Below are 26,294 nucleotides of genomic sequence, written 5' to 3' on the forward strand. Positions count from 1 at the left end.
CTGAAAATTATAAATGCAAGCTTGAAAATTATACAAAAATTATACAAAAATTATATGAAAAGTATAAGTTTCAGGCAGTTCCTGAAACAAATGTATTTCTGTAAGACCTACAGAAATGTTTCAACTTCCTTTTTACCCCTTTTTACTGAACATGCTGAAAACATCCGCTCCTATCCAATGACAGACAGAATTTATGGGAGAAAGGGGGACAGAAATGGGTCAAAGAAGGGGATGAGGGAGACAGACTGGTCAGATCAAGGGTCAGCTTATATTCTACTCCTGAGAGCACAGCTTCTGTCACCTGTAACCAAAGAGCTGGCATAAAAAAATCATGATGCTGAGGGATCTAGACATACCTTAGTGAGAAAGTGGCAGGACTGGAGCAGCACTGGGAAGGCTGCAGCCAGTTAAGCTGTACCCAGTGTTCCTTTGTTCCCCAGCATAAAATGCATTCATATTTTTTTGGTGGCTTCAAGTATTTCTAGCTCATATTTTAGTTTACACAAAACAGATTAAGCTCACTGCTGTCTGCAGACAAGAGAGAGGATGCGTAGGGAGCTTCTGCTGCTCTGGAGCAGATAAGTCTTGCTATGGCCTTGGTGTGGTTTGTCATGTCTCCACAATCAAAATATATTGATCAATATGAAATGTTTTAGCATTTTACAAGCCTCAAAGGCTATAGTTTATCTGAATTAATTTATTAGCCCCTCTAGTCATTTGTACATTGGTGTAAACACTGTCAAATTTCTCTTTTTGCTTAGGATATGATAGTGATTCAAAGCCAGTTAGAGACACTTGTTCCTCATCTTTGCATTGGTAAGCTGGGGAAATCAGCTCTGCAGCATTTCTTCTCGCTCTGAGAATGAACCCATCTCTTGGATCAGGCAAGACAAAGACGGGATGAACAATTTCTGGCATAAGATAAAAAACTGTGTGTCACAAAAAAACCCTCCCCTTGTGCAAATTTGAGGATGCAGCAAAGCTGCCTGTCAAAATTGGAAATTATAAAAAGACAGACATGCAGATCTTGAGATAAAGAAAATTCAGTGCTTCATTTTCAGTAAGTGCAGGATTTCTCTTTCAGATATTACATATGCTGGGCCAGGGAGCAAGGAATATAGGAGGATGCGATCTCAGACAGAGCTCCTCTTTATGTTTCTGATTTTTTGTTTCCTGAAAACAAAAGGACAGAGTGATGCAATTTCAGATGAGAGCACACACTACCGAAGAGCTGCCTCCAGATTTTGCCTTTGGGCAGCGAAGGCGGCAGGCCGGGCCGCGGCGGCCTGAGCAGGCCGGTCTCTGGGGCCTGGCTGGCTGCGGCGGGGGCCGGTGCGGGGCCAGGGCCGGGGCCGGGGCCGGTGCGGGTGCCGGGGCCGGGGCCGGTGCGGGTGCGGGGCCGGTGCGGGGCGGGCAGGCGCGGCAGCATCGCCGCCGCAGGGAAGCAGGGCGGCTGCCGGGGAGGCGGAGCCAGCGCTGACCTGCGAGCATCCAAACAGCGGCACGTTATCCGCTTTTCGGAGAGCCTCCTTTTTAATTCCTGCTCGCGCCAGAAAGCGCCGGGAGAAACAATTTTTTTAAAAAAAAGGCTTCCCCCCCCCCGTTTTCCCCCAAGCCGGGCAGGAGGCGGCGGCGGGAGCCCCGGTGCGGGCGGCTGCCCCCCGCGGCGGCGCCTGAGGCGCGGGGCGCGGCGCCGCCGCCATGGAGCACATCCGGATGCCCAAGGTGGGTCCCGGCGGGCGGGCGGGGGAGGCCGCGGCGGCCCGGGGCGCAAACCCGCCGGCGGCGCGTCGTGCGCGCAGCCGTGTGGCCGCCGCCTGCGCGGGCGCGGGGGGCTCCGCACACCCGTGGCGCATCTCCGGCTGCCGCGCTCGTCTCTTCAGCCTGCTGGGCTGTGACACCGGCCCGACCCGCGGCGCGCCGCAGCGTCTCTCGGGCGATCCCCGGGCCTCCGATTCGGTCCCCCCGTTATCGCGGCCCCCCTCCGCGGCGACAGGCAGCGGTGGTGTCTGCTTGTCTGTCGTGCTCTCTTAATTGACTCCAGAACTTCGGGTCCGGTGACGGATTTATTTCGTTTTCGTAAGCTGATATTTGGCCAGCATAATCATTTTTTTTATATAGCTCTCTAAACATGAGGCCTATATTTATTAACATTTCCCTCTTACTCAAAATATATATATGTAGTTTCAACACACAAAATTCAGATTGAAAACCATGTAATCATAAAAAAATGAACCAGAGCAATATGTCAATTTGAGGCAGGGGCAGGATATATCTTTAACTTTCTTTTTTTTTAACATTTTTACCCTAAAACAACATTTAAAAAAAGTTATTTGTATTTGATTTGTGTATAAATATTGTTCATTATCGGTATCTAGTGTGCTGACATGAATTTGAGATGAGGGCCTCTTCTTACTCCATCTAGATCTTTTGGCCTTTAGGTACTAAACTGTGAATACATGAAGAAGCCAGTAGTTTACACCAGCTGCCTTCGAACTTCTGTTTATTCTTTCTTCTCCTCTCATTTCATAATACTTTGTCTGCCTTTGTGCAAATGAAGAATATAATAATTCTGATATCAGAATATTAAGCATCTATTCTACCACAGGTAGGATGACTGGTGAAATGGCCAGCGAAAGTTGTCTGAACAGATATTTGTGACCGTCAGCTGAAGAATGTTGAAAACATGAATAAGGAAAATGGAGAAAACAAATTAATATGGAAAAAAATTCTTAAAAATAAATGTTTATATTTGTTTTGAATGGGAGGCCTTGGCAAGTTGGCAGTGGAAGCCATTGCCTTTTCTAGGAGCAGGTCCTTAAGATTTTACTATGCAAAGATAAAACCCTTTGCTTTGTCAGACAGCTGTGAGAAGGCGCAGCATGGATGACTCAAGACTGTTGCACTGGAAATCCTACTCAGCGTGAGATGATTCTGCAATCCCCGTTCCTGGCATTCCCTTACACTGTCTGTCAGTAACTATGATAAAGCTGTCTCTGATACAATAAAACAGTTCAGACAGTATATTTTTAAAGGTAAAACCCCTTTAAAGGTATAAACCTAAAGATTACAGAAACCTTTAAAAATCATTATATAAACTTATAAAAGCCAAGACATTAAACATGGATAGCTATTGAAATACTTCATTTCTCCAGTTATCCCTAAATATACTGACATTTCAGTGCATCTACAATTATCTTGCAGAACTGGTATCTTTGATTTGGTTGTTCAAAAGACCTCAAATCAAAATCAGTCACCAGAATAGTGCTGTTTGGTTTTTGTTGAATTTTTACTGAATTTGTCTCTGATTACTTGGAATTTAATATTAGATCACTTCCAACCCTAGCCATGTAAAAAGACATGAGAGAGATGCGACTATAAGGATACTCTCACTATATCATGCAGTAGTTTCAGGTATCACATTTCTTGACTCCATCCAGTTTTGTCCTCAGAGAAGCTTGACAGACAATGCCTTAATCTGGAGAGGCATTTATTTCAGAATAATGACACTTCCCTAGATCCCCAAACCCAGCCAATTTGAAAATCAATAGACATCCCATGCTTAGAAAATTAATGAAATTAATAAAATCTGAAAATAAAATTCCTACCAAGTAAAAGGTTTCCCCTTCAAAGGGCACTAAAAAAAGTCTTTAACATGATGTTCATTAAAACTTGGCAATTGTTTTTGATCTTTGTTGAAATATGAGAGTAATGCATAGTAATTCCTAAATATTAAAATAAATCTGATATAACATAGCTGTTACATAAACCATAAGAAAATTCCATACCAGTCAGACCAATGGTTCATTTAGGTCACTCTTCTGTCTCTGACGCGGCAGGAGAGCATGCGAGCCTGGCCACATTCTACCGTCAGTCCCTGTTATCCTCCCAACATCTGCAGCTGTTGTATTAGGGACATCAAAGGGTCCATCCCTTCCTAGTTTGATTCGTCTCTGTTTATAGACCCCTTGGGTGTGAGTTTGTCTAACCCCTTTCTGACTATGCTAATACTCCCTGCTTGCACAGCCTGTGTGGGAGCAAGTTCCAGGAGATCGTTGCCTGCTATAGGAACAAATACTTTCTTCTATCTGTTAAAAATTTCTTAGTAGTTTTATTCAGTACCCCATACTTCTAGCACTGATGATTTTGGTGAATAACACCAAATCTGTCTTCATCTCATCCGTGTCTTCACTGTAAATCTTGATCCTAACCTGCCTGATTCTGATAATTTCAGAGAAATGTTAACAGTGACCCCAAGACCTCTTTCCTGTGTTGTAACTATCAGGCCTGAGTCCATGGTTGTGTAGGTATCATTTAGATTGTCTCTTCTTTAGGTCCATCACTTTACATTTTTATGTTTTGAAGCTCAGCTGTATCTTCTTTGCCCACCCTTCCTGTTTTGCACAATTCTTCTGGAGTTCTTTGCCACAGACACGACATTTGACAGTCTAAAGAGCTTAGTGTCATCTGTAGACTCAGGAGATTTCACTGCTTACTCTTTTCTCCAGGTCATTGATAAAGTTGAATAAAACCAGTCCCAGCACCAAACTTTTAGGACCCCACTGCTGACTCTTCATCCTGAGAAGAGACCATTGAGCTCTACTCTTGCTTCCCATCCTTTAACCAGCTTCCAGTCCATAAAAGGACCTTTCCTACAGTACCATGGCAACTTCTTTTCTCTAATAACCTTTGATTGTCAGAAGCTTTTTTGGAACTCTAAATATATTATGTCCTCTGGGTTGCCTTTACCCGTGTGCTTCGTGGCAGTGTCGCAGAGCTTCAGCAGGTTTTCCCTGCTGCAGGAGCCGCTCCGACTCTTCCCCAGCAGACTGCGTGTATCCATGTGCTCAGCAATCTTGTTTGTTCACATACTGTTGACATAACTACATAATTTTGCTAATGATACATTGCCTAGTCTTTCACCAAAAGACATAATACCTCTAGTTCTAGTTCTAAATAATTTAACAGTTCTCTCTCCCTAGAAAATAAATATAGCAGGTCAGAATAGCAGAAATAGAAACCAAGTCTTTTGATAGTTGTCTGTTAGTCTGCCCAGCTGACAAAACTGCTTTTCTTCATTACTTTTTAGTTAGTATTCCCTAATCTTTCTGGACAATAGATAGCTAAGTGCCTAACACACTATTTTATGTACAGAATGCCATTGTTCTATCACTATATTATTGTTAGAATGCAGAATGCACGTATGGTGTGTGCTTATACACACATAAACATGCAGTAATGATGTTTTCACAAGGTAAATGTCATCCAATGCAAGAAGGCTATAATTAAAGTACATTTAAGAGCAGCTAACAGTCACTCATTGCTAAATAGCATTATATATAACTAGAATGATCTTTTAAAAATAAGAAATGAGTAAACTCACTGTCTGCCATTAGTATGGATTCAACATCAAGATAGTCTAGGATAACTGCCAGAACCTGAAATGTTCACTAAGTGTGACAAACAGCTCACAACACCCTTCAAAAATTTATAAGCAATCCTTCTGTATAGACTAAAAGCATATCTTGTTAACCTGTGTAGAGATGCGTCTGACCATGGACAGGTTGATGGATAAAGAGATGGATAAAGATACATTCACTTCATGGGGGGTCTCCATGCACTGTTGGTAATCAGTTACTTTATTTTATTTACCAATGTTCTATATCGTTTGCCTTTGTACATTGGCAGCAGGCCTACTGAATGGCCATCTTATAAGCAAGAATACATCATATTTTTCCCTGGTGTAACAGCTGCCTTCAGTGGAGCCAGCCCAGAAATTCATTTGGCTCAGTGTTTCTTGTTAACACAGTACTTGGGATGGTTTGAGTTGCTCTCATGCTTTCATTTTTGTGATGTTAAAGTAAGTTACCTCCTTTCAAAGATCCCTTTCTCAGGCAGAATTTAAGATACGCTCCCATCTCTCCTGAGTGGTATTTCCTTTTGTTTTAAACTTGTTTTCCTTTTCATAATTCTTACCTTTCATTCAAACCTCTTTATAAAACAAATCAATTTTCCCGGTGTCTCCATGAGGAAACCATTTGCATCCATTTTCTATATGACACATGTGAACACTAAAAATCTGTGCAGGCACTCATCTGGGTCAATGGCAAAGGCAGGAACCGCACCCGGCAGGCCTGAGCTTTACTCTCCTCCTACCCCTGCTGAGCGGTTGCATCTTGCATCTCTGCCATTAAGCTGGCATTTCTACCACTGCTCTCTGTTTGCCTCCTGCTGAGATAGCAGGTGATATTATAGTTAAGCCTTCCACATTTGGGTTGCAATTTGGGGTGAAGAGTTTCATTTTACTTCAGTGATGTGACAAGGTGGCAGCAGTCTGAGGTAATAACGGGAGCTGACTGGGAATGTGGGCTGGTGGTTTCCCCTACCAGCCAGGGAAAGGACTGCCACAGGCATTCAGGTTTAAAATCCCCCAAAGTCTTAATTTCCAGCCCACAAAAATAGGCTAGCTAACCCAATTGCTAGCAGAAAAAAAAAGGAAGAAGAAAAAAAGGGGTTGTGCTTTTAGAAGTTACCCGCTAGGTGCATTTCAGCAGCAACAGCCATCTAAGAACATCATGATTAAGAAATGCTGAACTTATTTTGGGGCCAGACACTTTACATGATTTCAGATATATCATTCAACTTAACTGGTTATATTCAAAACAATGGATTACAATATCTGCACTAATTCTTCCGGACACTTTTGGCTCTGATTTTGTGCATTATTAAATTTTACTTGTTAATAAACTTTCCATATTCAGTATGCAATTAGTTTTCTTTAGGTTCCATTTATTCTACCTTTGTGCTGGGAAACTTTCATCACAAATGACAAATTTAATGTAAATAAGATTTGTAATATCCTGTGCTGAAAAGCATTCTGTGGTTTGATATCTGAGACTGGATGTGGATAAAATGATAAAATTGGAATCAGAACTTCAGAGAGTATCTAGGTAGATTTAAAATCTCAGTTTGAAATTTGCTCCTAAAACACTGGTTTTGAATTAGTTTAGAGTCATCAAGGGACCTGCTTATTAGTGTCAGTTTGGATTTAAACTAAATCTTATAGCAGCCATTATTCTCAAAAGATTTAGTCAGAATTTGATCAAAATGTCATGTAAATCATGGTTATTGTGCATTCATGATACCTCTTTAATTCAATTCCAACTCCGTTTAAGGTTAATTTGTTTTCTTTTTTCTAACGTAGCTAAGAGAATTTGGGTTCTTTAAACTTCCAGCTATATTTGATTGGAAGTCAGGACCACAAACTGATTACAGGACAGATCACAAACTTCTAAAATTGATATTTATGGTTTACCTCACTCATAGGTCATATTTTCAAAAGCTAACTTGACTGACCTCTGATCCAGCTGGGAATTTCCCTTCTCAGTCTCAGTTTTCTTGTCAACTTTATGCTTTAAGTCACTTAGTATGTCTTTTTGGAACAGTATGGGAGGAGATCCAAGGCTGTCTTTGATTTGGGTGAGTCTCAAGATAACTTCATTATTAGTGAAATTAAATTAACTCCTGCTAAAAAGAAATGTTGCAGTGTAATTCCAGTGAATCACATAGCCAGAATTTCTCTTTTGGTCTTTGCCTTCCTCCTCCCCCACATTATGGTTTTAGTTTGGCTCGTTCCCACTGTGTGTATGTGAAGACCATGCAGTGGTTTTGCTGTGCTAGATTAGAGGTTTTTTTGCTGTGGTTTAATTCCCTGAACAGTATTTCCTTTTTCTTGTTCACCCATTTGGATGTTTCATTTCTTTTTCCCAGGCTTGTCAGGTTATAGTGTTGCTATTTTCCTTCTTTGAGAGTGTTTCTGCTGGACTCCACTTTCTTTCCATCCTGAAGCTCTATCATTTATTTTTCACTAGAACTGACCAGGAACTTTTCAATTAAATCATTTCAAATTGACATGTTCTTATCTGCCAGACCAAAATGAGTCACAGAAACCTATTGTTGTAGGTGACATTCTGTCAAAGCATAAGCAGGATTCTGATGAAAATCGGCCAGTTTTCCTGGCTGCCTATGCAAGAGGCTGTTGGAAGTCTGAGAACTGTCCTCCCTTCATATCAGCCATGAAATTAGAGACTGGGGTTTTGGAGCTCCAAAGTCGTAAGTCAGTTGTCCAGCCTGGAGCCCTAACTGTAGCCTGCTCTTGGTTCCTGGCTCCATGATCAGCAGCCTGAAGCCCTGGCGACCCAGACTGAGCCAGCGCACCTTGGAGTTGTGGGAGACTTGCGTTCAGTTGTGGGTTTGAGAGCTTTGGTTTTCTTCTGTGTTTTCTTCTTCTCCTTTTCTTTCCCAGGAACCTGGGAACTCACGGGTAAGTCGGTCTTCTGCACAGTTAATCCTGGATCTGCCCACACTAATGTGGTCTCCATGTGGTGGAGCTGTCAGTGTGGAAACACCAAAGCCCTTTTTTCGCAACAATACTCCTTCAGCAGAGCTCGGAGCTGGAAAGTCTTGCTCCTGAGCTCCAGGGTGCTCAGGGTTTTCAGGGTACTAGCTGTCTGGCAGGGCTGCGAAACTAGAGGGGAGCTCATGAAATTTCAAATTGCGAAATGTTGCACTGAAGTTTTCAAAATGAAGTGTGGTTATTTTTAAACAGTCTGAATATCTTTTCTGAAAAATTTCAGGAGGCATACTTTTTTCATACAAAAGCAGATTTTTTCATCCATAGTTACTTAATTTTCTGTAAATTGCATCTATCTTTTACTTTGTTGAAATATTTTTATTTATTCATATCAAAATTCCATTCAGTGCCGTTTCCCCAGAAATATGTCCAACGTTAGGTAGGTTTTACATTTCACATAGTGGATTGAAGCCCATCCTGCATCAGCTGCCAAGGTTCTGGAGGGGTAGGAAAAAAATATGTTTGAGTGATACAAGACACTAGCTATATCTGTTTGCTGGGAATAATCACAAAGACACTATATGATTTTTTAGGGCAAGGAGCCCAACCAACCTTAGCAGATGCACAGAAGAGCACACCAGCATCACAAAGTCTTCTGTGCCACTCTATTTCCCTAACTTTGGTATTTGTACAAAATTTATTTGTATTACAGAAATTTGGCCCTATTGCATTATTCTGGTGAGGCAGTAGACAAAACCCTACATCCAATTGGTCTTTTATTTCAGAATTGTTGGAATTTCAAAATATCACAAAATTATCACACTTTTTCCCTCTTCCTTGAGCTTGGAGTAGGTGGCACAGATAAAATTGCTACATGATCTGTAAAAATCCTGTTTTGTCTGAGTTAGTTGTAATTTTTCTTTTGGCAACATATTGAAATGTTATCTAAATGATCTTATGTCACTGTGGTTTTTGAAGTAACTTTTATTTATTACAGAAGAGTAGAATTAAAACTTTGAAGTGGAATTTCAGATCAAATTTTGCTTGTCTGCTTGTTTGGGGATGTTGTTTTTTCTCCTGTTTCTGTTTTCCATTTTTAGTTAGGGATGAGATTTTTACTACTTAGCTTTAGGTGTGTACTTTAAGAATAGAGGGTCAATGCACATAGTCAAAAAAATTTCCCAAATCTCATTAGACTAGATTAACAGTCTCCATTCACCATTTATTCTTCATGTGTATAAACTTCTAATTTAGTTACCTAAGTAAGATTCTGGAATTTAGACGGTATGAATATCCTCTTCATTTTCTATTATACTAATCAACTGCAATTGTTCACTACTCTAAGATCTGTTTTCTCGCTCCTGTAATCTGAGTGATATTTCTCATACTGCAGAAGTAACGTGTTCTATTAAAGAAGTGGAAAATTACTTTTGTTTCTCTTCATCCATCTCTCCATTCTTAATTTTTGGTCATCCCATTGGAAATTTCATGTGAAACGGGTTGAGCTGTTAAAACCTGTCATATATTCAACATCTCAAAAATCTGTGCCTGTATAGCAGTAAGAGTCTGCAAGACAGTTGACCATTTTAGTAATGGTTAATCAGTGCTTACAGGTTATGTCTAAGTATATCCAGGAGCGTATTGACCTTGTGAAGTGAATCACTGATTCAAGGGAGCGTAGGAGCTGTCGTACTAGATCAAGCTAGCAGTGCTTCTAATTTAGTAATCAAAACATCTGATCTGGAATACTAACTAATGGGCATTTTAAAAGGGAGTAGGGTGAAGGAATGATCCATCTGGGGACATGCTTCCAAATTTTTGTCCTGAAGCATGGGCACTGATAGAGCCAGTGATCCTAATCCAAAGGTAATTCAAGGCAATAAAAGAATCCCACTGCCTTTAAGAAGCTATGAATCTAGCATTTTAGCTTCTGTGTTTTGGGTTCTGTTTTCACTTGATTCTCTCTATTTTACAAGACCTCTTTTGAAGTTTTGGGTCTAACATTGGGGTCTTTTATTCTGAATGCCTTGTGAAATTCCACTTGTAAAATTTCACTTGTGAAATTTGATTTTTATACATATGCTTGTTCCCAATATGCACTTTATCTCAGCTTTGGCTGTAGCGTTAAAAAATTAAAAGCGTTTCTCTAAATACCATGTTTTTCCCACATTATGTGAGTGGGAAGGCACATTCTCCCTTGTGAGATCCATATACTGACTCACAGTATTAATTGAAAAGATAGTTTAAGTCTTTAGATTTCTAGCTATTATTTTTTCCTAGTTTATTTTTATATTCTAAATTGCTTTGTAAAGTCCATGGTAATATAATTATTTCCTAATCTTGAAATTGGCAGATCCTCTCCTGATTTTTGAGCTAGTCTTTCATATTTTTGATATGTGATCCTCAGTAATGAGGCAGTTGGATAAAGTCATAAAATAAGCTCTAGAAACAGGAATAGCTGCAGATTTTAATTTGCTGTCTTGGTATCCATGTCAAATCCAGTAATTCTGAAATTTGTTGCACTTAAAAAATGGTACTGAAAATTATTAAAATAGCATGTCTGCAGAGCTTTCTTTGATTTGTGTTTATGCACAGTAAGGAGACTGGAGTGGAGGATTTGGGAATTTCGGCTTTGGAGGGGTCGAGGCGGGAATCTTAGGCCTGACGTTAATGCACTGGAGTGGGCTGTATTTGATCTATCAGTGTCTGCAAGTTGGAGGAATACTCTATTTGCAACATAAAATCTTCACTGCCGTTTCCTGCTGTGCATGGTAGTCCTGCTCTAAAATAGACTGCTGAAGCGTGCATAGTTTTGAATGGGCAGTGGAGCAGCCTGAACCAAATGGAGGAATTCAAACATGCATTTCTTTTCATGTCCCCTGGCTCCATGCAGAATTCCTTCTCCCTGTTCCAGATATTTTCTCCAATCCTGCCAGGTTTGTCCTGAGGAAACTTTTTATGATGCTGAGCATAAGGTGTCTCTGTTTAAATTTAATCATTTTGGTGTACATAGGCATACGTTCTTGGCTTTGGTTTCTTCTCTTGACTTTTGCAACCTTCTGACTCTGTATTACAGATTGTGCATTATTTTACTGCTCTTGGGAAATCTTTTCAAATAAGAAAATATAAAAAAGTTACATGGATCAACTACAGTTTTCATGATTCTTATGAAGTAGAATGGAAACCACATTAAATGGCAACATCAATTGACAATTCAGTTTCCCTTTATTCTTGTTCCAAGCTTAGGCAAACAGATGACTTACTGTATATTTTGTTTAATGAGCACAGCTTTATACCATCTTTGTGCTAAAAAAAAAATCATAATAGCAGTTGCTTGTTTGCATGTTATATTTTTCCACTCCCGAGAGTTACGCTACACACATGGATAGCTGGGGTCACCCTGGGTGAAGCAAGCTCAGATATTGCACGTGGCCGCAAACCCTACCAGCTGCGCTCCTTCTTTCTCATTAGGCTCCGTCTTTTGGCTGCGCAAGCCCTTTCCTTAGTTTCTGCGTGCCTGCAGCACTGAAGTGTGGCGGGGGCCTGTTGCTGATTCCCAAGGCTGGGTTTCGCCTTGCTTTTACCCCCGGGCACGTGGCGGGGCTCTGTGCTTGCTGCCCCTCGGGGAGGCCCCGACGGCAGCGGGCATGGCCGGGCGCCGCAGCCAAGGCTGCGCCAGGGTGCGTGCCGGCCTTTCCCCAGCGGTGAAACAGCGACCGAGCCGTGGCCCAGCCCCCCTTAATTCGGCTATGTGTCGCCATCAATGCCATACTGGGAGCTGCAATAGCTTCTGCTGTTTCCATGGGTTTATCTTTTTCCGTTATGTTTTCGTTTCCCTACCCCAATGCCGACTGCAGGCTTGCCAACTTTATTACTCCCTTCAGCTTTTTCTGTAAGGCTTCTCTCCTTGTCTTCATGCATAAAGCAAAATAAATCCAAAATTAGAGCCTGCTTTTTTCAGTCGTGGACACCATATAAAGACTAAGAAGCCAACTCATACTCTTCACAGAGGAATGGTTAGAAGCCGAGTGGCTAAAATCCTTGCATCACCTCACCTGCAGCATTGCGTAATCTCACTTTCTTCAGCCTTGGAGAACCGCTGAAACAATCTCCACCCCGTTGCACAGGCAAATGTCAAGGTATTTACCCAGATGGTTTTACGTGATGTAATTCAAAATTTTGTTTTATGGGAAAGTTCTAAGGTAGAAACCACTAGGTGTCAAATAGTACATCCCGGCCATTCGCCAACATTTATTGCCCCCAGAAGCAGAGATGTGGAGAGGTTTGTAACTGAGGTTTCTCTGAGGGCTATTTTTTTTCTGGTTTTACCCATCTGCTGTACAGCTTTTCTCTTCTCTCCTCTTCCTACTCCAGTCCATGTCCACAAGCAAAGCTGATCCTGCATTTATCTGAAAGAGCTTTCCCACATGGAGTTACAAGCAGCATGAAAAAATAGTATTTTCTGCAATTTTTTAAGATGTTGCCTTATGTTTGGATACATCTTTGTTCTCACTTCTCTAATACATTTAGGTGCCATATTCAAGAAGCATTTAAAAACATGCTGTGCAGTCAGAGCTTATTCAGGAAATAATCTGTACTAAAAGTTAAAACGTATTAGGGTACAGGGATATTTTTAGGAACAACGTTTTGGCGCACCAGCTTTTCTCAACACTTGCAGGTCATATCTTTGCCATTCTTCCCTAGGTGGGAGTCCCACTGAAACTGGTGGGAGTTGTGCCTGAATAAAGCTTTGGCCCATGCTTTTCCCTAATATGACATCTTTTTCTTGAATGACCTCCCAGCAACCTTGTTCTTAAGTCATTTGTCATGTTTATTCTCTGAGTAAAAAGTGCCTTCCATCTGTTCTTAATTTGCATTCCCTTTAACTTCTATTTTTGCCTCCTTTTTTCTCTCATTTGTGTTGCATTGAAAATAGAGTTTCTGGCCAGCTTTATTTATCCCCATGTAAGGGGCTGTAGTCATTGAAATAAATCTTTTGGCAGTCTTTTCTTTAAGCCTAGACAATCATAGTCATCAGGCAAAAATAAATGGTGGGGGCAACAGCTTCAAATAAATTATTAAAGTTTTTACTTAGATGCCACTCTCCAGACTGGCTTGGTTAGTGCTTTCTTTTTTACTCTCTGAGCACTTCCAGCTCTCACCTGCACAGGCTGATTTTGCTCCTTTTTATTCTTTGCTTGTTATTTTCTGATCTGGTCTCTCACCAGTTGCTTGTTTCAGGCAAAGTGCATGTGCATGATGTATATGTTTTTTCCTGAATTGTGTCAGTACATGCACAGTTTCTTAAGTTCTCCAATAAAGTCTGCAGCAGTTTTGCTTTCAAAAATGAAGTACTTTTCAGAGAAAAAGTAGGGGGCTAATTAGAACAGGGTCTTTTTTCTGATACTGATTTTTTTTTCTGTTCTTAATGTTGATTTCCCAGTGTGCTGTAAGTTTTTGAAATAAAAAAACTGGGCTCTTCCAAAGCACTGTTGCACTCTGTGTTCCCCTCTTGTGGAAATTTTCGTACTTTCCCCCTAAACCATTTACAGACACTGTTTGACTTGGCTTTCTTTTTCTGAAGGGTGGAGAAGGAGAAAGAAGTCTCATTCTCTGATTCTTTTAATCAGTAGCATGAAATCTAAGTTTGAGGCTAGCTTTGTTTTCCTTTTTTTGTTGTTTTTCTATACATGGGTGAAACACACCACTTTTCCAGAAGGTTTGATTAACTGGAAACTAGACAGCAGAAACACAGGTGGGTCTCAGATGAAATCTGTCTATGTCAGCCTGAGGTTATGCAGAGAGATTTCAGAACAAGCTCCTGGGAGCTTAGAGACCCTTATTGCTCCTGAAGCTACTTATGCAAGTTACTATAAATCAGAATTTAGTAGAGAAGAGCAAAGGGCTGCAGTAACAATGCCTGGTACAAGTCTGATTTCCCAACACCTGTGTGAGTTAGAGGAGGACTCTCTCAGGCTCCTGAGTTTTCACAGACCACCATGCCATACGACTTCTTCCATGATCCAATCAAGCTCTATCTTAAATTCAGTTAGGAAATTTCAGCAACAGGTTCAGCCTATACAAATATATATGCACATTATTCAGAAAGGTAATACTGATTTTAAGGGAGCACTATAGACTTAAGCCTTTTCCCAGGTTAAAAAAAAAGTAGAATGGTGTGAATCTGTGGTTTGCACCCATGTTACAGAGTTACAGTAACAATCTAGCACTGTGGTTTTGAATTCACTTAGAGTTTAGACTTCAGCAGTTCCTCTTTCCTTTGGAAATTGTTAGATACAGTAAAGTAGTTCCTGAGGCAAGTTATTAGTAAATCTGTTTTCAAATAGATTTGAAACAGATTTGCCAGTGGAAGAGCAGCTTTTTGTCTTGAAGAAAACTTAGGGTCAAATCTCATAGATTAACCATATTGCAAAAGCATAAACTCCCTACATATTGAAATTACAACCCTAAACAGGAAGAGTAGAATGGTAGCACTGTAGGACTATAGTACTAGGAAAACTACAGTATTAGGACTCTTGTACCGGCTGTGCTTCCTAAATAGTGGTAGTACATGTGACAAGCTGAAGAAGATCAAACAGGGCATGAAGGCAGGAAATGCAATAACAGTGGGAGACATCATTTAACCAAAGGAGACTGGGTAAATGTGCCAGTGAGTATGATGCTGAATAAAATTTTAGGTATCATGTGTAAATGATTGCCTATGTGGAGGCTATTTGGTTATTTCACAAAAACAAAAGTAATCCTTGACCTGGTCTTAAGCTGTGATAGAAAGACCTGGTTCAAAATACAACTATTAAGGAAATGTGTAATGATTCCATATTCTTGAAATAGCAAAAAAGGGGGAAAAAATCTCCCATGGCAATATTTATCTTCAAAGAGGGAACTACATAAAAATGTGAAAACTCTTTAAAAAGAAAGAGAGCCAAAAATTAAAATGTTTACAGGAGTCACAAAGATTGTTTAAATACGAGCCAACTTCCAGAAAAAGACTTCAGAAGACCAAGAAAAGGTTTGCATAGCTAAACAGCAGGGAAAAGGAGTAAGAAGATGTCTCTTATTCAAAAGACTTCTTTTATTAGAAATAAAAGGGCTTCCTTCAAGTTGAAATTGTGTCTAAATGAGGAAAATAGAAAAGAACATAAACAAGTTAAATATATAAACATGATAAGGCAGGCCAAAAGAGATTCTGAAGAACAACTTGATAAAAGCATAAAAACTTGTAGTAGTGTCTTTTTCAAGCACAGGAAGAATCCTGACAGAAAATCTATAGGACCAGTAAATGATCAAAGCAGGAAAGATAATTAGGGAGGTTCTCATTCTGGCATATTTCTCTATAAAGAACATATCAGGAGATTTGTCACCAAAGAAAGCGGTATTAGGAGAGATTTCAGAAGAAACTAACAGCAATGAATGATAAAAAATTTACCAGGACCAGATGATATTCATGCAAATTAAAAGAAGTAAATTACAAAATTGTCAAGCAGATAGCTGTGGTGTGCAACCTACTGCTTAAAAGTGTCCCAGTCCTAAAGAAAGGGAGGTAACCAATATGACACCTAATCTGAGAAAACTGGTAGAAGCTGCAGCATCCCCCCTGCACACACACACTCCCTTCCCTCCTAAATCATTAGATTTATGGTTAAATATGATATAAAGGGGAAGAATCACATAGCTTCTGTAAGGGAACACAGAACCTCTTAAATTTCTTTGAAGAAGTCACTGAACATATGGACTAGGGTGATCCAGCTGATAGAGGCTAGTTGATCTTCCAAAACTCATCTGAGCATGCCCTTCGTCAAAGACATCAAAGCTCTTGAAGACACTTCAGTATCATAGGATATGAATGAAGGGTCTCTCATTACTAACTAGTTGAAAGATAAGAAACAAATAGCAGGGTTACATTGTAAGTTTTTGCAAGGAAGGGAATTCAACACCAGAGATCCAAAGAATCTGTGTAAGAGCCTGTGATGTTCAACTTGCTCATAAACATTTTGAAAGATATAGGGAGGGGAGGAGATGCCAGAGGTGACAGAGTTTGCTGATATAACTACATTATTCAGGGTCAGAAAAATGAAAGATTGCTGTAGAGGCTTGTAGCAATGTCTCGTGATACTGACAGATGAAATTCATCATCGATAAATGTAAAACAATACCTGTGGGGGGGGGCTAACTTCACAAACACAGTGGTGGATTCTAAGGCAGTTATTACCACTCAGCGGAGATGATTTGGAGTTACAAATACTGGTTATAAAAAAAAAAAATTGCCAGCTCAGAGCTCAGCAGGGGGCAAAAAACCAAACAACTTTCAGAGACTTTTAAAATTGAATACAGAACAAGACAGCAAGCATCACTATGCCACTGTGCACAGATCTGTTGTACACCGAAGTCTTGAATTTGCTTTGCGCTTTTGGTGTCTCCTCAAGAAATAGACCTATTGTAGGATAAACAGGAGTGTGAAAGAGCTTGCCAGGGATAGTTTCCAGAGAGGCAGCAACTAAACAAAGCAGGGCTCTTCAATCTGGGAAAGCAAGGACTGAGGGAAAGATCTATAAAACCATGTGTGACACAGCAAGGGTAAGTAGCGAGCAACATTCACTGTTTGCTATAGTGCAAGATCTGGGGCACCAAATGCATGGTGCTCCAGCCATTGATGGCAGGTTCAAAAAAAGCAAAAGAAAGTTGGGGGAGAGGGGAGTTCGTACAACGTGTAGCTGAAAAACAAAGTTCATTCTCACAGGGTGTTGTAGCTGCCAATAAGTTGCAGGGATTCAAAATGTTATTTGACAAAATTCATGGAATTAAAATCCATCTAGGGCTATTAAAAACTATGACCTCAGTTTAGGAAGCCCACAAACTGCTGATTTCTAGAAGCCGGGGTAACACCACGTGGGAGCATCGCTACACGCTCCCCTTGTTCTTTCCCGAGCAATCACAGTTGTCCACTCTTGGAGATAGTCTGCTGGGCTAGATGAACCTCTGAACTGAGCCAGTGCAGCTATTGCAGGTATTTTAATGAAACAGGACTTACTGCAGACTTCTTACTGCAACTATTCCTGTTAATTCCTATCTAACCTTTATTAAAAAAAAAAATCAAGAATCCTGCTTGTTAGCGTTGTTCAGTCCTGGGATTCTGTCTGATGAGACAATTGGATTAGGATGCCTGAAAATTCAGCCTTCAGCCCCTGGGTGAATGTCTGCCTTCCTTGTGTTTCATGTCCTAAATTACCTCAGCCTGCTGGGTGGCATTTGGGAGTGATGACTTCCTTGGGCGTTGACCAGAGCCTGTACAGCAGAGTTGGCTGGACTGCATTGTAGGTACTGTTTTTGTCCAGACAAACCTCATTTTTATTGTTTTTGTCTGTGGGTTCTTTTTAGAGTTTGGCCAGTGTCTCAGTCTTTGTCTTGTATCATCCCTGCTCCCCTGTATCTCCTCTTTTGCTAGTTACTGAATGTTTACTGGATTTATGCTGTGTTTCTTCCATTCCTCTTCACCCCAATAAGTGACCCCTGAAGTAGATGGTCCTGGGAAAAGACTTTATTCATGCTTTCTAGTGGCTTTATTTTTGTTTAAAAGAGATTAAAACTGGCCTTGAGGGAAAAGATTTGGTTTTACTGATTGTTTGATTTTAAGCATTCTGCTGCCAGACTGGCTTGTTTTGGTTTAAGGACTTCTCTATTCCTATTTTTAAAGTAGTATGATGTGTTGGGAATACCCATGGTAAACACACAGTTCTGAGGTGCTAGCATCATTCCGTTTGTCCTGTGTTTTCGGAGAATTACAAAGAATTACTTCTGTGGAGGTTTGGGAGTACATATCCAGTGCTACATCCCACCTCTGAGAGCATTTAAGAAAGTTGCTGTCAATTTAATCTGGAATCACTTTGTTGTTAAAAATCAAATCATCCCCTTACTTTTCTTTATTTGTGCTTGTTGACCTCAACTCTGTTTTCCAGGAAGTTGGTGTGAACTTGTATTTAACTGAATGGAAAAATGATGTGGTCTTCTTTGTTCTTTTTCTTCCTCCCCTTGCATTTTTTGGAGCAACATTTAAGTCAACTCCTGTACTTCAAACACCAGAGTAGTCCCTTTGAGTCTAATGGGAGCATATCTCTTGAACAGTTATCAGCCCTAAGTCCTGAAAATGGCTGGAAATAAATAGAAAAGGAATGGTGAATCCAGAGGGAAAAGCTGAAAAGAGGATATAAGGAAGATAAGCCAGTGTGTTGAAGATATTTTGCAGCAGTGGGCACACTGCACAGGGCTGTGCTGCTGCTTGCAGGAAAAGCATGCTTTCTGGTGTGATTTCAACGTAACGAAACCAGAAGAGACCATTCGGATAATTCACTATGATTCAGATGTTACAGGCCACAGGCATTCCCTGATTTGACTTGTTTGCACCAGGCATGTTTTTAGAAAAAACAGTTAGTTTTAGTTTTAAAATTGCTGCAATAGGAAACCCACCAAAACCTCAGTGACTAATTATTGACTGTTTTAGCCAGTTTGTACTCTATTTAATATGCACGGTGTTGATTTTTTTTTTGTTCTTCTAGTCTCTCAGTCAGAAACACCATATAGCATCAGATCAAATGCCTATGACACATATTGTTTACAAAATATTAATGGCGTACAAGCCACAAGCCAGTTATCTGAGGGTTAATGAAATATTATGGACTCACCTATTGGCAGGAGTGTAGCAAAGGGAGAATGTCCAGTTTATGTCCAGCGAGGCAAAGCCTCACTGTGTTTAGTCCTTGGTTCCTGTTGAAGGGAGGCTGAAGGCACAAATTTCTGGAGCACACGCTGCCATGAGCCCTAACTAATGGGAGTGAGGGACAAATGCGGAAACCTTCTCTGAACTATTAAGAGGGATTTGCCTGGGAGCCTGAGTGGGGCTTATCAGAGGCCTGCTGAAGAAATACGCTCTACCATTATCACCTTTTACTTTTTTTTTTTTTAATTCCTTTGCATTGCTGATAATTCTGGAAAGGCCCTGCCTTGCCTGCACAGTGTCTTGGTGTGCTGAGATAAAAAGAAAGAGCTCAAGTGAGAAATTGTCTTTGGAGTCAGACAATCTTTACCAACAGATTTTTGGATGCAGAAGTAGCACAAGAGGAAAAAGTGAAAGTGAAGGGAGATCTGGAGTTAGATCACACAATATAATCTTTTTTTCTCATATATAAATACTTGTCTGATATTCATTTCATATGGCACAGAAGAAAACTTACATGAAGAGCATCATCTTTTCATGCTTTTGCAGCTTGGACCATTTCTGGGACAGATGGTTTTAGCTGTGCTTTTCAATATTATGTGTGGAAAGGTTTGTTTGGGTTTTTGTTTCAGTACCAAGGCAACTTTCCAGCATTATTTGCTTGAGGCTTGGCTATGTTAATTTTTACCTATTCCTTTTTGTTCTGTTTTGTTTCTTTTATAAGCCATTCTGCATTTGTCTATAAACCAGCAATGACTTGGACATTCACTGGCATTTTCTGGGAGTGGGGTTGGCTAGGTTGCTACCTTAACAACACAAACCAAACCCCAGCTATATCCTTCAGTTTCTGTTTGCTCCCCTTGTCTCACTTTCCCAGAAGTCCAGTTTAGTCCTTCAACATCTATGGCATATGTGTGGCAGAATATAAAATTTGGAATGTACATCTGTGTATCTGTGCATGTGACTGGCCCTCTGAGAGCAGTGGGAACTGCAGAGCATGTTTAAGGGAAGAGCACATGTCTGAATCAGCTTTTCCCATTTTTAAGAATCAGTGTAAAAATAATTTTTTATGGGCCTATAGACGTGGCCCCAAGACCACAGATGTAACTATTACAGATATTGCTAAGGGATTCAGTGGTTCTTCTGGAACTATTCTAACTTGTGACATGTTTTTCTATCCTTGGATATAAGGAAAAGCTTTTTCACCATGAGGACAGTCCAGCAGCAGAGCAGGTTGCCCAGAGAGGTTGTGCAGTCTCCATCCTTGGAGGTTTTCCAGACCCAACTGGATCAAGCCCTGAGCAACCTGGTGTGATCTCACAGCTGGCCCTGCTCAAGCAGAAGATTAGATGAGAGACCTCCTGAAGTCCTTTCCAACCTGAGTTATCCTGTGATCCTATCCTATGTTCTGTGGCTTATCAAAGTAGATTAACCTCTCGTATATTTTTGTATTGTTTAGGTGATCAGTGTTAATAAACAGTTTGACTTTGTAATGGACAAAATGTGGTTGTTGAGATCTCACTATGTTAGATTATGATACAGATAATTATTTTTTTTTCCCCCCCCCTCTGTCATCTCTTTGTTCAGGTGGAAAATGTTCGGTTACTTGATCGTGTATCTTCCAGAAAAGCCACACTGGGCACCTTGTATTTAACAGCTACCCATGTCATATTTGTGGAAAATGCTTCTGAAACTCGTAAAGAAACCTGGGTATGATTTTTTTTTCCAGTTAGCTGTAAGTGCATGACACTTAATTGATAGTAATTTGAAAATAATTTTCAAAAGAGTTGAAACATGATGAATTAGTTCATACAGATTCTTGTATAACTTCAGCGAATCTGAAATTCCAATTGAAAGCCTTTGCAGCTTGATAAATTTTGAACATTTTTACTGGATTCTGGATATTGTAACACAGTAACAGGAATGCAAGGACAAACACCATAAGAAAACCAGACGTGAGTCACTGAGGAACTGCTGTTGTCAACTACAGCATTGCTTCTATGCCCTGGGAAGAACTGAGGGGAACTGCTGAGCTGCATTGAATGTGAATTACTACCTGGAGTTAAGCAGCTCTTGCCTCTCTCCAGGAGTGCCTGTGCTGGTTCAGTGATTTTTTTCACGTGCACAAAGTTAGAGTTACCTATTCTGGTGGATTTATCTCAGGGCATGTCTATCTCAGATGTTGTATGCAAATATAGGTACAAATACAGCTCCAGTATCATACCATTTGTGACTCTTTATGTAGCTTAGTTATGAATCCTTTGTCTGTTTTGTACTAATTATTAACTTTGTCTTCTCTTGGTCCTGCTATTCCCCTCTTGATTTTTATTTAATGTTGCATCCCATTTGAAGCAACATTTACAATTATATCAGTACTACTATTCTGCCAATGAGGAGGCACAATATTTTAGCCTAGACACTTTGGAAACAGTTTTATGTAACTGATGCTGTTTCATCTTTTCACTGTACAGATAGATGAAAAGAGCTCTTTCTCAGACAACCATTAGCTTACATTAAAAAAAAAAAAAGTTGGATAACATGACTTGGCTAATGTTTGAACAGCAGAAACACTCCAGAAGTGCTTCTTGGTGTGTAGATTTTGCATCAGGCAACGCTTGAGCCTGAAACTGGAGGCAGGAACAGACCTATAAGAGAAGGTGTGGGAGGATTCTCTGAAACAGCAGGGGAAGCTATTGTGTTAGCCTTGGTAGACCATTATAAATAATTATTTTTTGCTATTGAAGATTTGAATCACTTGGCATAACCATTTTCAATCCCCTTACAGGTTCTTCACAGCCAGATTTCCTCCATCGAGAAGCAGGCCACGACTGCCACCGGCTGCCACCCTTTGCTGATCCGCTGCAAGAACTTCCAGGTCATCCAGCTGATCATCCCTCAGGAGCGAGACTGCCACGATGTTTACATCTCTCTGATACGTCTGGCACGACCAGGTACGGGGAGGAAACACAGGCCAAATGTCAATGCTCATCCAAAAGAGATACTATAATGAAAGAAATGTAGCTGTGACAAGGTCATCTTCGTCCTTTACACTTTAAGAAAAATTAGAGATGTATTATGAGAGTAACAGTCTCTGAGCAGGAGGGAATATTAAAATAATTCTTTATGGTGCAATAAAGAAAACAGAATGAAGAAGGGTTATAGCAAGTAGCTCATTCCATAAAGTATAACATGAAGTTTTGTTTAAAATGATACTCCAGAGGATCTGTGTCCATAGAATATATTATGCTATTTGACATGTAGCTATTGCTTACTGGATGTCTTGTGGAAGTATGAATTTAGGAACATACTGAAGGGTCTCTGAATTTGGAGTGTTCATATTCCTGCTATGGCAAAAAACACCAAGCTCTGTGCTTTACTACTATTTTAACAGTATGCAAAGAACGCATTTACAACCGTCTGTATAAATCCAACAGCACTGGCATTAATTTTTGTCTTGCAAGGACACCAGTTTTATCTACTGGGTAGAAAGGGAAAACTGCATAGTCAGGCAGCACAGCTACTGAGCTTTGTAAAATGCCTTCTATAATTAGGATAACAGTGGTAGTAACATGTACACTGCAGCAGACATAATTTGATATGCTAGGTGATGCAAGGTGAAAGTAATCAAAGAAATTTAGAAACAATGAGACAAGTTCAGCCTTTGGTTCTGCCGATGTAAATCTGGATTAATTCCCTTGGCTGCAGCTGCAAGCATGTGTTCAAGCAGGCTGGAAAAAATGCGATTCTGTAATGCTCCTGCCTTGGAGCGAGGAGGATGTGTGTGTACAGCTGTGCACCTGAAAGCGGGTTTTTGATACAGACTAATGCCAAGGAGAAGAACAGTGACAGACCAAGAATAAAAGTTCAGTGGCAGATAGCAATGCACAAGAACATTTGAATGAAGAAGATGCAATAATTGCACTTTGCATTAGCTCTTTGCATAGTTCAGCTGCACAGTACAGTCCCTTCTCCAGCAAAATATCTAATCTTTGTGTGAGGAATGATAAAATCTTGCTTATCTACAGTTAGAAAGTTCTGACTGCAAGTTGAGCAAAATGTAGGTTGACAGTGCTCTGCTGGGTCTCTTCGTTCGGGGGTAAAGCTGTAATAAAGTTATTGAGCATTACGAGATATCCTTTACTCCCTGAGGAGAAATTTTGACTGATGCAGGCTCTACTTTCCATTCTCTGCCTGTTCTCATTCATTTCACCATAGCTGAACCTCATTGATCCCATATACCTGCTTAATATATTGTATGTTATATGGTGGCCTAGTTACACTGAGGGAGCAAATTTGTATTTGATATTATTCTTGCCAGCTGTTAATAGCATTTGAATAGGTAAAGCTGGCAGCAGAATTTAGCCTTTTTGCGTAGGTAAGTTGTTTTGTGAAACAAACTGACCATAATATTTATTACAGGTCTAACATCAGGACTGCATACATTTATGGCAAAATAACTGTGAAAGATTGTGGCAGAGCCTAGAAGTGCTGGAGAATAGCTGATAACTGAGCTTTAAGGCACTGTCTATTAGCATTTGAACAACTTTGTTACGACCTATAGATACCGTAATGTATAGATACCATACCTGTAATGGTGAATCAGCCTTTAGTCATAACTAACCTGGGTATTTTGGAATAAGTGCATTTTTGAGAGCTTCCCACTACTTCAGTGTGCAGGCCCAGCTGAAGAGAAAACCCAGATGGTTTTGGCAATGAAACATTAAAAATGAGTGCTACCAAAAGCACTTCATTAAAATGAGCTCAGATTGGATTTACAGATTATGTTCAGACTTTATGTTATCAGATGAAAAATAAACCAGACTGTCTTCCTAAGCTGTACCATGAGAGAATTTTGAAAGCAGAGAATACAGAAGGAGTTTGAGTTGTCAAACAGTGTGCAAATCATTCCTCTCTTACTCCTTTCCCTTCAGTAATGACTTTGCTGGCCTTCAGTACTTTCTTGACAGACTTGACAAGAAGTTTTCTTTCTTTATGTTCATACTTTATTTTTCATGTTGCATATATGATTCGTTTAACTGACATTAAAAAAGCAAAATATATCTTAAAACACACCTTAAAAAGACACAATCCAAAATAAGAGTAAAGGCTTCCTACAGGAAAAGATGGAAGTCCTATTATTTTTATTATTATTGTAGCTGTTATTGTTTTAGTATGTATAAGTTGCTTACTGTAGTATTCTAAGAGTCTGCTTATTAGGCATATAATATTAGAAAAGAAAGTGAAATATTTAAATCTTATTACAATTGTATTACGAAGCACTTCTATCAGTGGGGATCTATGACGTCAGAAAGGATGCAATTTACAATCTAGATTACTTCATTTATAAAGTTAGAAATCTGTAGGTGAGAAAGTTGTAAGGAATTTCGAGTACCAGGATGAAACATGCCCTTCTGACATAACAGTATCTTAAGTAGCAACAAGAACTGTAATTTCAAGCTATGTGACAGATTGCATTTAATGGCAATGGAGTCTGGCTGCCACTGGCCATCAGGATTGAGACACTCATTAGCATGAATAAAAATATTCCTAAAAGAAGTTAAAAAGTCAATTATGAGCTAAGTGGTCCTTGACCAAATGTGACAGGTGGCATAGCTACTTAAACAACTTTATGGTCATGATGAAATGATAGCTGTAACACATGCTATTTTTATGCTACTACAACATATGTATCTAGAATGCCTTTGCTAATAATTCAAAGACAGAATTTTGCAGTCTACAAGACTAAAATGTCATTAAATCTATTGAAAACTTCCCTAAGGACGTTAGGTCTTTTGAGTTAGTCCATCATGGAAGATTGTGCCACATAGTCTGCTGTTCAGATCTTTTGTCTTTGCCACAGGACAGATGTTACATTAATAAATGGATTTGTAAGCTACCTCTGGCCAGCAAATTCATCTGGAAAACAAGTGTGTATACCATCACTGATTTTAGTTTTCTTCAGATGAAAGCTTATTATCACTGACATTGTCTTTGGGCTGAATGAATTTTTATAATGCAGTAGAGAAGAGGTCCGGTGGAACAGCATTTTAATTATATAAATAATAAAGCACATATATTGCAAATATACAAAAAACAAAGCATCACAGTACTTTCAAAGTATGCTTGAAAGTAGTTATAAACCAAGCTACAGGCTTTTGTAGAGCAAAAAGAGAAACTATCTGAAGGATATTAACCAAGGTTTTGGTTTTGGACTGTGATTTCAAGATAAGAAAACTGAGGTGTCTTACTGTTTTGTTTTGTTTTCTTTTCTTTCAGTAAAATATGAAGAGCTGTATTGTTTCTCATTCAATCCAAAATTAGATAAAGAAGAACAAGAACGAGGCTGGAAACTTGTGGACCTCAATGAAGAGTATAACCGGATGGGTATTCCAAACAATTATTGGCAGATTAGTGATGTAAACAGAGACTATGGAGTGAGTTGCTGTGATTTTTCTATTGCAGAGACTGTAAAGTGATTCAGTGTGACTGTGGCCTGCCACAGTGCTTAGACAGAGGATCCCTTTGTGCTCAGTGCTGTACACACCTATGCTGTACACACAGAAATCAGTTCTGTATGGTTGAGGTCCCTAGAATGTTGATTAATTGTGAGAAATAATAACCAAAATATTTTCTGAAGGGAGTTTGTTCACATGCTTCATTGGTTCTGTTGCTGGAACACGTCCATGTCAAGGAACACCAGTGAAGTTCTCAGAGGAGACCAAATATACTGTCAGGGTTTGTTTTCATTTTGTTAAAACCAGCAGAAAAAAATGTTTGACCTCTGCTATGATAAAGGGTAGGAAAAATGACATCATGAATAGAATCAAGTTTACCACAACAGCGTCTTTAACCACAAGGCCTGCCTTTTCTTTCTCCTTCATTACATATCTTCAGCTTGCTCAGAATCTGATTTCTTCCTCTGAATCCTAATTCCTTCATTCAGCTCATAAAGTGCCAGGGAGATACTGGACACAGCCAGGATGCCCCTGACAGCATCAGAAGGAAATTTGACAGGGATCACACTTGTGTTCCCATGTGTCTCCAGAAAAACTTCCAGGCAGTTTTGGCTGCCTTGTTAGGTTCCTTTGGGAACTGGTAGGCATTACTTTCAGTATCCTCATTTCATATTGATAAATTTCTTTACTTCAAGTCCCTATTTTTTTCCATAATTTGCCCCATATTCTCTGGAAAAGTTGGTTCTGCAGTTCCCTC

The 26,294-nt window shown here is 39.9% G+C and overlaps 1 protein-coding gene across 1 annotated transcript in view; it reads left to right on the top strand.

The window, feature by feature from the left end:
* Window positions 1-1,657: 1,657 nt before the first annotated feature.
* MTMR7 (myotubularin related protein 7) overlaps window positions 1,658-26,294 on the top strand; it is a 49,228-nt gene continuing 24,591 nt past the window's right edge. The window contains exons 1-4 of the mRNA XM_067298012.1: window positions 1,658-1,725; window positions 20,670-20,792; window positions 21,868-22,033; window positions 25,359-25,516. Coding sequence (XP_067154113.1) covers window positions 1,702-1,725; window positions 20,670-20,792; window positions 21,868-22,033; window positions 25,359-25,516 — 471 coding nt within the window. The 5' untranslated portion in view covers window positions 1,658-1,701. The remainder of the gene's footprint in view (window positions 1,726-20,669; window positions 20,793-21,867; window positions 22,034-25,358; window positions 25,517-26,294) is intronic.

This window comes from Apteryx mantelli, chromosome 5 (assembly GCF_036417845.1).
Source record: "Apteryx mantelli isolate bAptMan1 chromosome 5, bAptMan1.hap1, whole genome shotgun sequence".
NCBI classification, from domain to species: domain Eukaryota; kingdom Metazoa; phylum Chordata; class Aves; order Apterygiformes; family Apterygidae; genus Apteryx; species Apteryx mantelli.